We start from the raw sequence: 14,905 nt of genomic DNA, 5'->3' as shown, positions 1-14,905 counted from the left end.
AAACTTCTTTTTGTAAATTGTTCTATTTGTTCCATGGATCCCTTTTTTGGGGCTTTTAGACAAGTTTTGCTGTTGTCGATAGAACCATATTCCTCCATAGCCTCAGCATGTAAACACATTTAACTTTTTAATGCAGGAATTTGGACCACTCAAGTTCTCTTTGAACATTTACACAAATCCTAGATATTAAAAGATGTTAATTCAATGTTGAATTATAGTTTAAAAAGGTACATTTTTGGTTAAGGCCGACGATTAATGGTGGATGAAGCATCAAACAATCATCCAATTCTAATGCCCATCAATGTTGAATCAATGTATTCTGTTTGTTGCCGACCAGGATTCAGCATGGATTCAACATGGATTCAATGTTTCTGCCAAACTATATTTCACTCATATTTTTCTATCTGGGATTTAATACCCTCTTGTATGACAACTTGACAAATGTAATAACTTTGAGTGATCCCTGCACTATTATAACTTTTATGAGATATAAATAACACATAGCATGGAAACAGAATGAGAAATAATTTATATTGGGTTTGAAACTGTAATTTCCTTCAAATCGGGATATATTGTAACACTGGTATCCGACACATGGCATGATTTGGTATGGACAAATCCCATCAATTTAGCCATACTTGGGGCCAGACCAACCGTAGCACTATGAGAACAGTGGTTTGTTACCCCTTAGCAGCATTTCAGCATGTTACAGGATATCCATCAGTCCACTGACTTGTTGGAGGGTAACCAACTGCCTCAAAGAGAGTGAAGTCAGTTACCCCAATGCCACAGCCACACTCTCTAACTGCCAGTAAACATGAATATTTCTTTATTTTTCCGTACACAGAAAGGCAGTAGCAAACCTTCTTGCCACATTCTTCACAAGCCATATTGTTGACAGGTTTCTCTGACAGCTTGAGAAATTTACTAAACTATTAAACACTTCTAACCTCGGCTCTTTAGTGACACATTGAAGGTGCAATGCAGTGCTTCAAACGGATTCATGTATAATGTACATGTAAAACTAGTTGGGCTAGATGATCTTATTCTGAATCATTTGAAAGACCGTTGCTGTGCTGAAAATCTACAGTGAGATAAGATATAAGCCACTGAAGCGGGAAAACTGAGAAAAGACCACAAAATGTGACTACAGAGTCCCCGGACATTTCAAGATGTCCAAATATCCAAAAAGGTTTTAGGTGTTCATGTCAAGAAAAAAGAAAATCCATACCATATGAGTTTGTAGTAGTTTTTGTGCTCCCATGCTCTGTCACAATCTCCAAATTTTTTCCTCTCTTGTCATTCTCACACTCCACCCCTCTGCACAAACACCCCCTTGTTGTTTCATCACCAAATTCTCACATGGAAAAATCCACATCACACCAAAGATTAGCCAACTGTCAAGCTATAGGGCACAGGCTGACATATAGCACGTTTATGTCAGCAAGGTCATACTATAACCTACTCAGTGTGTGTGTGTGTGTGTGTGTGTGTGTGTGTGTGTGTGTGTGTGTGTGTGTGTGTGTGTGTGTGTGTGTGTGTGTACGTGAATGACAACAAGAGAAAGGGGCAAAGGAGAAAAGGAAGGAGAAATTGTTTTTTTTTTCATTTTCTGTTTATCCACTGAGCAAAATACTTTCCTCACAAATAAAGGGTGGCAACAAATCTCCTTAAAGTAATTTGCAATCACTAAGGCAGAAACAGCCTCCTGCATCAATGAGCTTTTGTGAGACATTTCATTTCAGAGTTAAAATAAAAAGCAACGCTTGAAATATTTGCTGTCACATTTGAAGCAGCAGCCTACTCAAGCTCCATTTGATTCTGATGAATAAACAGGCAACAATGTTATCTTTCCACTCCTTCATTTGGCCTTTGTGGAATGAATTATTTCAGGTATCACTGTGTTATTTGTGTCGATTGCACCTGATATATGTATCTTTAACTCTTTAAGTATTTTGGTGTGTGCGTTTTTATATCCTTCCCATACGCTTTTAGCTGTTGTGTAAAAATGGTTCCAGCCCAGACAACTGGGAGGACCTTTGTGGTCTGCAGATTACAAGATAAAGAATTGGGAAAGTCTTACAAGGCGAGACGGTAAACAGTCACCAGTTCCTCCAAATTGCTCAAGTAAATATGTTGAAAGAGTTGTACTTTACAGTGCTAAAAAAAAAATCACTTGTGTCTTAGAGTATTTATCCATCTGTGCATGCATGCAGGTCATAAAATTCAAGCAGGCACATAAAAAGATAACCTGCACCTTGGGGTAAAATTAATACTGCAACAAGGACCTTGAAATGTCTTGAAATAATGATCACCACATTTAAATTCAGAATATGTTGTTTCACCAAAATGATAAGATAACAGTACAAGTGCCAATTTTTAATTTTACATTTCGGGCTCAGAAAATTATATTTTGGACTGTTTGTCATGAAATCTGGTACATATCTGTTTGGAAAATATACCTTGAATTTCCTAAGACCTAACATGTCATTATATTTTCACACGTTAGAAACAATCTGGGAAATTAGAAAAACAAAATATCATACTTGATGATCCATTTATGGGAAATTATCCAATTTTGCATATTTTTGCCTTGTAAAAGAATTAAAGTTTCTGGGAGAAGTATTTACATTTACATTTACTTACTGTTTTATCTGAAGAACTAAAATGTATCAGAACCTTGGGTTAGGGTTAGCCACACCTATGTAAATGTTTTTCGCGGCAAGAATAAAAGGAGATTTGTAGATCTTTGAAGAATTTGGACGTCAGTCAGATAAACTTGAGGAAATTCAAGACCATTGCTGTTGTCATGTATTTGTTTAACCAAGATGCCTGCAACAACAGGCTGCATGGCAGCAACTAAATAACTAACATATCAGCCAATTTTGAAGTTTGTGAGGCCAAATTTAGATGAACACTGAATGACTAGAAAATCTGTTATCTACAAAGAGTTTGATTGGTTTTCTGCTTTTTTTTAAAAATCACACTGGAAAGACAAAAACTGCTTGAAAAATGTTGACACTATAATTCTTTTAAAAAAAATAATTTTTAATTAAAATAAGCATCATTAATTTTAAATAAATAAAGACTGGATTTCTGTAAAATAACCTTATCACAAGTGTAAATTCATGGATGTCATTAGTGCTGTTGGTTAATATCAGTGTAGACAGACCATCATGTTTCCCAACCCAGTCTCACACAAAAACGTACCCTGGCTACGTTGGTCCACAGTGCAAAAACGTAGAGGGGCTACAATATTAGCCCTTGAAATGTATAACTGTTACGTTTTTTTAGCCCTCGAAATGTATAACTGTTACATTTTTCTGCCGATTCGTTTTGCGCCCAAGTCACGTGACTTTTAAGATTCTGGCCGTGATACCAACAAACACGGTGGACATTTTTCATTTTTGAGTGAAAAAAATCAATATTTTGAGTTAGTGTCTGCATAGAAATGCGTTTTGATTACATTTCTAGCAATACATATTTCACTTTCATAATATTCACTCAGTAAATGTATATAATCCTTTGCTTGCTCGTGGTTGCAAGGTTTTTTCAGATCTCGTCAGAATAATGTAAAGCTGGAACGTTTTAATAACGTGAAATGGTTACATTTTTGGTTGCTGGACACGCTGTGAAGAAAATCAATATTTTGAGTTAGTTTCTGCATGGAAATGCGTTTTGATTACATTTCTAGCAATACATATTTCATTTTCACAATATTCACTCAGTAAATGTATATAATCTCTTGCTTGCTCGTGGTTGCAAGGTTTTTTCAGATCTCGTCAGAATAATGTAAAGCTGGAACGTTTTAATAACGTGAAATGGTTACATTTCTGGTTGCTGGACACGCTGTGAAGAAAATCAATATTTTGAGTTAGTTTCTGCATAGAAATGCGTTTTGATTACATTTCTAGCAATACATATTTCACTTTCATAATATTCACTCAGTAAATGTATATAATCTCTTGCTTGCTCGTGGTTGCAAGGTTTTTTCAGATCTCGTCAGAATAATGTAAAGCTGGAACGTTTTAATAACGTGAAATGGTTACATTTTTGGTTGCTGGACAGCTGTGAAGAAAATCAATATTTTGAGTTAGTTTCTGCATAGAAATGCGTTTTGATTACATTTCTAGCAATACATATTTCACTTTCATAATATTCACCCAGTAAATGTATATAATCTCTTGCTTGCTCGTGGTTGCAAGGTTTTTTCAGATCTCGTCAGAATAATGTAAAACTGGAACGTTTTAATAACGTGAAATGGTTACATTTTTGGTTGCTGGACAGCTGTGAAGAAAATCAATATTTTGAGTTAGTTTCTGCATAGAAATGCGTTTTGATTACATTTCTAGCAATACATATTTCACTTTCATAATATTCACTCAGTAAATGTATATAATCTCTTAAACATCAAAAAAACATCAACAAATGACACGTGTAACTTCCAGGCTGATTTATGGTTCCGCGTTACACCAACGCAGAGCCTACGGCGGAAGTGATACTAGTAGCTGATTGGCCGATATGTGATCATCATCATCATCATCATCATCATCATCATCATCATCATCATCACCATCATCCTCATCATCATCACCATCATCATCATCATCGCTACCACCATCATCATCATCACCATCACCATCATCATCATCATCATCATCAGTCAAGTCAAATTGCACGTGCGAGGTCCCGTTCATCGCTGCTTGCAGCTTTAATTTATATATAACTATTTTAACATTTCTAAACACAAAAACACGAAAGTCTCCTTGATAATTCAATAATACAATAGGTTCATGTTAAGGACATCCGTTTTAATTAGTTCTCCTTCGATTATGAGATGTTATTAATGCTCAGTAGACACAGGAGGTTTGTTATGTATTGTTATGAGGCCTATTTCGTGTCTATTTTTGAACAGTTCACTAATGCTTTGAGCTAGGAAGCTGACATTCTAGACTCTGTATCAAGAGGTGACTTTCATCCACTGTGCGGATTTTCAGATCTGTGCGACCTTCGGAAGTGTCAAAGGTCACCCCGTCTGTTGCTTTTCGGCCTGCTAAGACTATTTTGTGTCTTTTTTTGCATAGTTCACTAACGCTTTGAGCTAGGAAGCTGAAATTCTAGACTCTGTATCAGGAGGTGACTTTCATCCACTGTGTGGATTTTCAGATCTCTGTGACCTTCGGAAGTGTCAAAGGTCACCGCGTCTGTTGCTTTTCGGCCTGCTAAGACTATTTTGTGTCTTTTTTTGCATAGTTCACTAACGCTTTGTTTCACATCTCACGTTTTAGGAGGGCAAATCGTAACATTGGCCACGTTTTGCAATGTGGACCAACGTAGCCTGTACCACGTTTTCCTGTGAGACTGGGTTGAATATTGTAACCCCTCTACGTTTTTGCACTTTGGACCACCGTAGCCAGGGTATTCTGACGAAATCTGAAAAAACCTTGCAACCAGAGCAAGCAAGAGATTATGCACATTTATTGAGTGAATATTATGAAATTGAAAAATGTATTGCTAGAAATGTAATCAAAACGCATTTCTATGCAGAAACTAACTCAAGATATTGATTTTTTTTCACAGCACTGTCCAGCAACCAAAAACGTAACGATTTCACGTTATTAAAAAGTTCCAGTTTTACATTATTCTGACGAGATCTGAAAAAACCTTGCAACCAGAGCAAGCAAGAGATTATCTACATTTATATATTGCTATAAATGTAATCAAATCGCATTTCTATGCAGAAACTAACTCAAAATATAGATTTTTTTCACTCAAAACTGAAAAATGTCCACCGTGTTTGTTAACTCAAAATATAGATTTTTTTCACTCAAAAATGAAAAATGTCCACCATGTTTGTTGGTATCACGGCCAGAATCTTAAAAGTCACGTGACTTGGACGCAAAACGAATAGGCAGAAAAATGTAACAGTTATACATTTCAAGGGCTAGAAAAATGTAACAGTTATACATTTCAAGGGCTAATATTGTAACCCCTCTACGTTTTTGCATTTGGACCAACGTAGCCAGGGTATTCTGACGAGATCTGAAAAACCTTGCAACCAGAGCAAGCAAGAGATTATGTACATTTATTGAGTGAATATTATGAAAGTGAAATATGTATTGCTAGAAATGTAATCAAAACGCATTTCTATGCAGAAACTAACTCAAAATATTGATTTTTTCCACAGCGTGTCCAGCAACCAAAAATGTAACCATTTCACGTTATTAAAACGTTCCAGTTCTACATTATTCTGACGAGATCTGAAAAAACCTTGCAACCACAAGCAAGAAAGAGATTATATACATTTACTGAGTGAATATTATGAAAGTGAAATATGTATTGCTAGAAATGTAATCAAAACGCATTTCTATGCAGAAACTAACTCAAAATATTGATTTTCTTCACAGCGTGTACAGCAACCAAAAATGTAACCATTTCACGTTTTTAAAACGTTCCAGATTTACATTATTCTGACGAGATCTGAAAAAACCTTGCAACCACGAGCAAGCAAGAGATTATATACATTTACTGAGTGAATATTATGAAAGTGAAATATGTATTGCTAGAAATGTAATCAAAACGCATTTCTATGCAGAAACTAACTCAAAATATTGATTTTCTTCACAGCGTGTCCAGCAACCAAAAATGTAACCATTTCACGTTTTTAAAACGTTCCAGATTTACATTATTCTGACGAGATCTGAAAAAACCTTGCAACCACGAGCAAGCAAGAGATTATATACATTTACTGAGTGAATATTATGAAAGTGAAATATGTATTGCTAGAAATGTAATCAAAACGCATTTCTATGCAGAAACTAACTCAAAATATTGATTTTCTTCACAGCGTGTACAGCAACCAAAAATGTAACCATTTCACGTTTTTAAAACGTTCCAGATTTACATTATTCTGACGAGATCTGAAAAAACCTTGCAACCACGAGCAAGCAAGAGATTATATACATTTACTGAGTGAATATTATGAAAGTGAAATATGTATTGCTAGAAATGTAATCAAAACGCATTTCTATGCAGAAACTAACTCAAAATATTGATTTTCTTCACAGCGTGTACAGCAACCAAAAATGTAACCATTTCACGTTTTTAAAACGTTCCAGATTTACATTATTCTGACGAGATCTGAAAAAACCTTGCAACCACGAGCAAGCAAGAGATTATATACATTTACTGAGTGAATATTATGAAAGTGAAATATGTATTGCTAGAAATGTAATCAAAACGCATTTCTATGCAGAAACTAACTCAAAATATTGATTTTCTTCACAGCGTGTACAGCAACCAAAAATGTAACCATTTCACGTTTTTAAAACGTTCCAGATTTACATTATTCTGACGAGATCTGAAAAACCTTGCAACCACGAGCAAGCAAGAGATTATATACATTTACTGAGTGAATATTATGAAAGTGAAATATGTATTGCTAGAAATGTAATCAAAACGCATTTCTATGCAGAAACTAACTCAAAATATTGATTTTCTTCACTCAAAAATGGAAAAATGTCCACCGTGTTTGTTGGTATCACGGCCAGAATCTTAAAAGTCACGTGACTTGGGCGCAAAACGAATCGGCAGAAAAATGTAACAGTTATACGTTTTAAGGGCTAAAAAAACGTAACAGTTATACATTTCAAGGGCTAATATTGTAGCCCCTCTACGTTTTTGCACTTTGGACCAACGTAGGCAGGGTACGTTTTTGTGTGAGACTGGGTTGTGTTTCCATGACAACCAGCCTGAAGTGCAGCGATAAAAAGCTTTGCGACCCAACAACGACTTGTTTTGACTCAGAGTTAGACATTTTTTCTGTATTGTTTGCTTGTAACACTGTACACAAACTATGCTCAAAAGTCAGGCTTCATTTACAAACTATACCGTTTTTACCAACAACTGCGTAGTTTGTAAATGTAGTGAGACTGCATATTGAAGCCATTTCTCCGCGGCTGAACTAAAATTCCTTGCAGTTCCTCGACTGGCTGCTGGAGTCTGGCTGCAAAAGCGAGTCAATCTCCATTCGTTTAAATGTCCAACTTTAGAGCAGAAATTAAGATATTTACAGCTTATGGTTACAAAATGGTTTAAAAAAAATTAATAATAATTTTTTGTCTCAATCGTTTGATTTCACATCCAGGAGCAACTCGGCTGTGCCCTCTACAAAGAAAAAAATGGGCTTTAATGATTGTGACCTACTGATTCGTCCATTGTTTTTTTTACAGTCCCTGAAGGTCAAACTAAACATACAAGGGAAAAGATTTTCAAAATAAAACAGTTCAAATAGGCCAACCAAATCTAAAATCATGACATTGGTAGACTAGTGTCATACGATTGGACCCGTTTTACTATATACTACGGTTCAGCACAAGAAAATAAAACAAGTTGTTCCATCCAAATAAAACAGCAAAAATGGTCCTTATTCTACTCAATAAATACATAAACACACGAAACAAGCAGTTTATAAGAAAACACAAAGTTATCCTGTTCTATACACATCAATGCCTTGTGAATCAGGGAGTTGTGGACGACCCGGATGCATGAGACTGGGAGGCAGGAGGACAAAACAAAAAGTCCTTAATTTTAACAAAAGGCACCGCACCGTGGGTTATCCAGAAGGAATCAAAGTGACTACTTCAGAACAAACAGCTAAACAGTAAACCAGAACACAACATGACAGCAAAACAGATGGGCAAGCAGGGCCAAGACAATATGTACTCACAAGGGTAGGAAAAAAATATAACCCAAAAGTCTCCGGAAATGTATCTGAATAAGCACTGGGTGTACCTTAGAAGAGGCAGCAAGACCATCTGAATGGGTTATTAGCTTTTAACACAGTACATTCTCTAGTGACCTCTTCCACGAATAGTTGAACATCTTATCCTGCTCTCATATCTCTAGGTCAAAAAGATGAATTTTTCAATTTTCCTTAAGTGTCAAAATAAAATTCATCTGTCGAAGTGGCTGCACGAGAAGCACTTTTTAGTTTGTGCTGATTCATGTGAGAGGGTGTACGTTCTACAAGAGAGCTGCTCCAACAAAAGAAGCTCACAAAGCCGGGTGAAAGTCTCAGTTCCACAGGCAAGCTGCCATAAATTAAAAAGAGTTGTCAACTCAGGAACAAACTTGACGCAAGTTTGATTCTTGCTTTCCTTGGAGTTTTGACATTTTTGTAGATACGCCTCTGGGACCAGTTCATCAGCTTCCAAAACAGCATGCTTAAAACTTTTTTGATAGTTCTGGCTGTCAGACATATTCAAAGTAGGAAAGGCCTCCTGGGATTTTCCAGTCAAAGCAGATTTTCAGACACATACTTTAGGCACAAGTTTCAAGGTGTAGAAACACCAAAATGTTGCCCGGATTCAGATGGCCTGTCCTGAGAATCACAAAAGTCACCATCTTTAATTTTTTGATCAAGTCAGTAACATCTTATCTAATGGCATCCTTCCTGGATCATTTAAAACAGTCATTGTTGAAATGCTTCACAATAAAAACTGCTCCTTTTTGAAACCAGTTAATACCACTTTTGGGGGTTTTAGATAAACTCCTCAATAGCTATAATAGGGTCTTTAAAATTATCTTTCCAAAAAGTTGTATTAAATGAGTCCACAAAGAACATGCAAGCTTTAACAAGACTGTACAATAAATTTAAAAAAATCACAGTGTAATATCAGAAAGACACTAACAAGACGGCCTTACTTTGGCAACAGCGACACAATAAACAAGTCTCTTTGTGAAAAAACGTTTTCATGTCAAAAAGTGACGTATGACGGCATTCTGCGACCTGTTGCTTTTTTTTAAAACACACAGCTGCTCCAATGCGCCAGATTATTTACATACACTGCAGAAGGGCAAGATTTGTTTGTTCCATTTTCAGTATATTTGTCATTTTGGTTTTTATTATGGATTTGATATGAACGAAATGAATTATAAAAACATATTAAACGTGAAAAAATAAATAAAATGTTTGCACTCACCAAAACGGCCATGTCCCCGAAAACTATTGATCTGCATCGCACTGCTGCGGCTCAAACTAGTATCGATATCCAATCACAGGACGCGTAAATGTCGCGTTCAACGTGAGGCCAGCTAGAGGGCCACAGGCACAACTCGTGATCTGATTGGCTGTCGCAACTGTCTATCAACTGTATTTGCCCGTTCACTATAGAGTACTAGAGATAGTACTCTAGTTCACTACAGCGCACAGACGCCCGCACTGTTGATTCTGAAGGCCCGGGCAGATTTCATACAGCCTGGCAACAAATGAGAGCTAAATTATGATTGGATAAAAACTCTAACCCTTAAAACTACAGGACTAGAAGGAGCATATGACATAAAGGGAATATGAATACTTTTAGGTATTTAGGGAAAGTAAATAAAAAATGAAATTAAACTTTATCATAATTATGATCATGATTTCTGTTGATGTTAGGCCAGCAGAGAAGGCCTTGCTGGCCCTGATGGCCCCCACTGCAATATTCACACAAGTAAGCCTGAACAGATCAAAGTATGTCAAGACCATTACAGCAATGCAAGCTGCAGCAAAAAACTAAAAACAGCCAAATTATTTTCAACAAACACTTTGCTCTAGTAAGCAGCAAAAAAGAAGAGTCCACACTGAGATATACTTTTAGGTCCAACTAAAGTTTATTTAACACGTATAAAGTAGCAAACGTAGGATATGAAAATGTAAATTGTCAGTGTTGCAGGGCCATGAATGGATGCATCTGCAGCTGCTGTATAAAAATGAAAAATGGGACCAAACAACCTGTGGACTCCACATTGTTGTCAAGAGGCTGCTCAGAGGAAGTTTCCAAGCCCTGCCGGAAACTGGCTTCCACATTCGAGGCGTAGGGAATTCTCTGATGCTTTGGATCCTGCCAGGAGAAAACCGCACCAGGCTGGAAGCCGGAGGTGGGTCATTCCTCCTGCATCATCATGTACAGAAAAGAATAACAGCAACATATGCTGTATCTTCAGGAAATGCCTGCTTTATGTTGTGTTAAAAAGGCCAGAAGTTATATTAATGAATGTGGTTAATGACATTATGGGAACTTAAATTACTTAGCTCAACGATATTGCTGTGCCCTTGATTTCTTTTTTTTTTTTTTTGCTTATCCACTTACAGTCATAGTAAAAAAAATATGCCATCTTCCCTGTCATTTCCATGATAACATACAAACTACTTCATTAAAACCAGTAGAGCAAAAAAAAAGAAGCAATGCGTACTTTCCACACTCTGTCAACAGGAGGAAAAAAATGGCGTCGTGAATAAGCAAGTATAATGTCAGTTTGACGATACAATTAGTTAAGGAAATATTAATACATGACAAATTTTAATCCTTAAGTGAAGGTCATTATTTCTGACTTCTTAATTTCTGATTGATAGTTGGCTTAAGTAAAGTCTTACGTGCTGTGACATCTTGAAAAGGCTTTTTTTTTGTTTTGGCAAGAGCACAAAAAATATGAAGGGCAGCAACTATAAATCAATTCTCACAGATTCAATGAAGGGTTGATTGATGTGCTCCATCCTTGTCACATACCATAAACTGAGTTTGTATTAAGAGTACAAAAGACATGTAATTAACTAAAGCCAAAGTCAATGCAGCATTAATGACTGTTATCAGCTTTCCATACTGAAAAACATAAGTTTAGTCGATGACTTCCTGAAGATGATGCAAACAAACCTCATTCTTATTGACATTTGATGCACGGTCACCTTACATTGATTGATATGAGCTGTCCGCATCATGTGAATTTAAATCAGGGCCTGTTTGGCTACTAAAGTTAGGCATTGCATAGTATTCCTTGGTTTGGTGTGACAGTGATGGAAGAATGGAGCCAGCTTAATGTGACAAAGACCTTCATAATCAATAGACAAAGGGCACCGATTCCTGCAGCCTCCATCCGATCCATTAATCAAACTCAGAAACCATTTTTGAATTTTCCCCACACATTAATGGTCTAAAGTCAGAACTCCTATACATTTAGTTTTTACAAAGACATGAAACAAACATAATACAAGTAAAACGGGTGCTACCTTGATTTTTTTTTTTTTTTTTAAGGCTTAAACGGGAGAAAAAGTTATTGCTTTCCTTCTAATGTTTCCTGATTTATATTCCAGGTTTCTACCAGAACCGGTGAAAACCTTTCGAAAATTACAATAGCCTCATGACTGGCAGAGTAAAGTCGTTGATGTTCAACATCATTTGATAACAATTCAAAAGGCAGTTCCTTGTTTGATGACTTCCTATAATCACACAAAACCTTGAAATTTGTAATTCTAATACAAACCAATAAATTATCACTGGATATGAGCTGAGCTTTTTCTCTCATGTCTCAAAAAATTGTATACATGTTGAGGGACATATCAATAAGAACTATGGTGTAGTCAGACATTTGTATTAACAAATCTACAGAAACACCAAGATCTAGTGTGATTAACTTAATGGAAGCAGTTGTCACTTTTATTTCTTGTGGGCATTTGAGGATCTGCTTTTCTCTCTGGCCATGGGAGATCGCCTCTTCCGGCTGGACATGGCTCCCAGAGGTCGGATCTTCATCTCGGTGAAGTCGAGGGACGTTAGATGGCCCTTCCATGGTTCCCAGTTCACTCCCTGTCAGCACAAAAGATTAAGTGAGACACAAGAGTAGGTGAGACGAGCAGCGTGACCGACACAACGGAATGACAAACAGTAATGAATCCCAGCCTCTGGCTTCATTTCATGAGTGCAAACGTGTTTTTACTGTTATTGCATGCTGGTGGTAAACATTGTGGGAGACACCTGCAACAGTTATTGATGGAATCCCAAGAAATGCTGCTTGTCCTGCAGTAAGCAGTCTTCCTTAGACATAATAACTGTTGTTGTTCCCCCCATCAGCCCAGTGAAAAGGTGTGAGAAATGTTATTCCTTATCACTGGTGATAGATTCTAGCTACTTCTGTTTCACCTCAGCAATCCAAAACAAAATAACGGGAAGTGGACTAGAAGGTTGTCTTTGATTGCTGATTGGGGAAAGGTCTCTGTTTTCTGTTTAGCATATTCTTTTCCCTGTTGGTCTTCGTGCAAACCTGGTTGGGAAAGATCCCATTTAACAGTGATACGTTTTCCAATTACTATGTTTATTCATCCATCCATCTTCATTCAGGGTCGTGGGGGTGTTGGAGCCTATCTCAGCTGCCATCAGGCAACGGGCAGATCTCCAGCACTATGATTAGTCATGTCAATGCATATGATTTTACTAGTCATAAATAATAGCAACAGAGATAGCTGTTTGTTATTTCCGCATTTTTTCAGTCCTATAGTTTAATGATAACTGTGACTTTGGTTCTAGCTTGTTTTAGTGCTTTATTTTGAAGCACTGTCAAGATTACGTCTCCTTTGTGTGTGTGTGTGTGTGTGTGTGTGTGTGTGTGTGTGTGTGTGTGTGTGTGTGTGTGTGTGTGTGTGTGTGTGTGTGTGTGTGTGTGTGTGTGTGTAAAATAGATAAGAAATGAATATGCAAGTCATCATAGCTATTCTTAATACTCATGTCAGAAATATTAAAATACAGCTGCCAGATGCAACAAAACAATTTTAAAAAATGACAGTTGTGTCACAAAGTCAAATTTGAGTGACTATGGTTTAAAATGATAGATGTTTGAGTTTGTTACTGTAAATACTGGTTATCTTGCACATAGAGTAAGCAACTCTAAGAATTTAGGAGTCAAGGAAATGAGGAGAGGAGGATGTCAAAGAAAAGTTAGTTAATACCATTGCGGTTTCTTCCTGCTCTGGTGGATTTTCCTGCCCCTCGTTATTGTTTCATTGTGTTCACATCCGTCTTGTCAAGTGCTTCTGTGTTTATGACCCATTCTTTCCTGGATTTTATTTGCCTGTATTCTTGACTTTTGTTTCTTTGTTTTTCATTGCGGATGTTTTGTGTTTTGTGATACTACACACTTCAGTTTATGTTGAATGATGCTTTTATTTTAATCAGCTTTTATTTAGAAATAGGAGACTGTTATTTGTTTCAAAGCCATATTCATTTCTCCACTAATATTTCAACTTAAATACCTAGATGAATGTGTGTAATTAATTGTGTCAGTCAGATAAAGAAAGAGCCCCAGAGGATGGTTGAATCAGACAGCAGAGCTGATCCGGTCAAGAATAAAACACGGTAACTGGTGCCGCTGCTTTTTCTGACTCACCAAACAGCCCTTCACCTCCTTCTTTCTTTTTCTTCTTTTAGGATTTATTTTTGATCCATATTTATCTCTTCAAAGGTTAGATGTATTGATTAAAGTGTTTATCTGTTTTACTCGATATTGTCTAAAATGGTTCAACATAGATGGACCATGGACGATGAGACAATTTTCCACTAATAGTAACATATTTAAAATAGTTTTTTTCCAAAAACGTCCATTGTGTGCTGAGCAAATCACTACAAAGTGCTGCAGAGCTGCCTCCTTGTTCACTCACCCCGCTGTGCCTGCTATCACCCCATTTTCCGTTGAGGTTGGCCAAGTGACAATTTTTGTACCACCAGGCTCCGCGGTGGGTCAGGGCACAGTTGCCCAGGGCGATGTCATTATCTGAATCAACGGTTGTCCAGGGCCGGTTATCGTGGTAGGTCATAGCATCACCTGAAAACCATAATCGTTATTAAGATTTTAACTTAACAAAGGTTCTGTAAGCAGCTTAAAAAGTTTGAAGAATTTGCTTTACTCTCTCCTCAACATATGCAGTGGTGGACAGTAACGGAGTAAATTTACTTGAGTACTGTACTTAAGTACATATCCAGAGGATTTGTAGTTAACTTGAGTATTAGATTTCTTTGGTACTTATTACTCTTACTTGAATACATTTCCAAGACAAATATTTTTACTTTTACTCGAGTAAATTTCTAGGAAGGCTGAA

The 14,905-nt window shown here is 36.8% G+C and overlaps 1 protein-coding gene across 5 annotated transcripts in view; it reads right to left on the bottom strand.

Annotated features, from left to right (window-relative positions):
* Window positions 1-10,631: 10,631 nt before the first annotated feature.
* The window catches only part of tnn (tenascin N), a 44,272-nt gene continuing 39,998 nt past the window's right edge, over window positions 10,632-14,905 (bottom strand). For all 5 annotated transcript variants that reach the window (XM_061732261.1, XM_061732260.1, XM_061732259.1 and 2 more), the window contains 2 exons: window positions 14,468-14,631; window positions 10,632-12,623 (listed from right to left, as the gene is read on the bottom strand). In XM_061732261.1, the coding sequence (XP_061588245.1) occupies window positions 12,474-12,623; window positions 14,468-14,631 (314 nt within the window). In that variant the 3' untranslated portion in view covers window positions 10,632-12,473. The remainder of the gene's footprint in view (window positions 12,624-14,467; window positions 14,632-14,905) is intronic.

This window comes from Cololabis saira, chromosome 10, assembly GCF_033807715.1.
Source record: "Cololabis saira isolate AMF1-May2022 chromosome 10, fColSai1.1, whole genome shotgun sequence".
In the NCBI taxonomy this organism is placed as follows: Eukaryota; Metazoa; Chordata; class Actinopteri; order Beloniformes; family Belonidae; genus Cololabis; species Cololabis saira.
The sequence above is the reverse complement of the archived record's forward strand: the minus strand, read 5'-3'. Positions and strand labels throughout refer to the sequence as shown.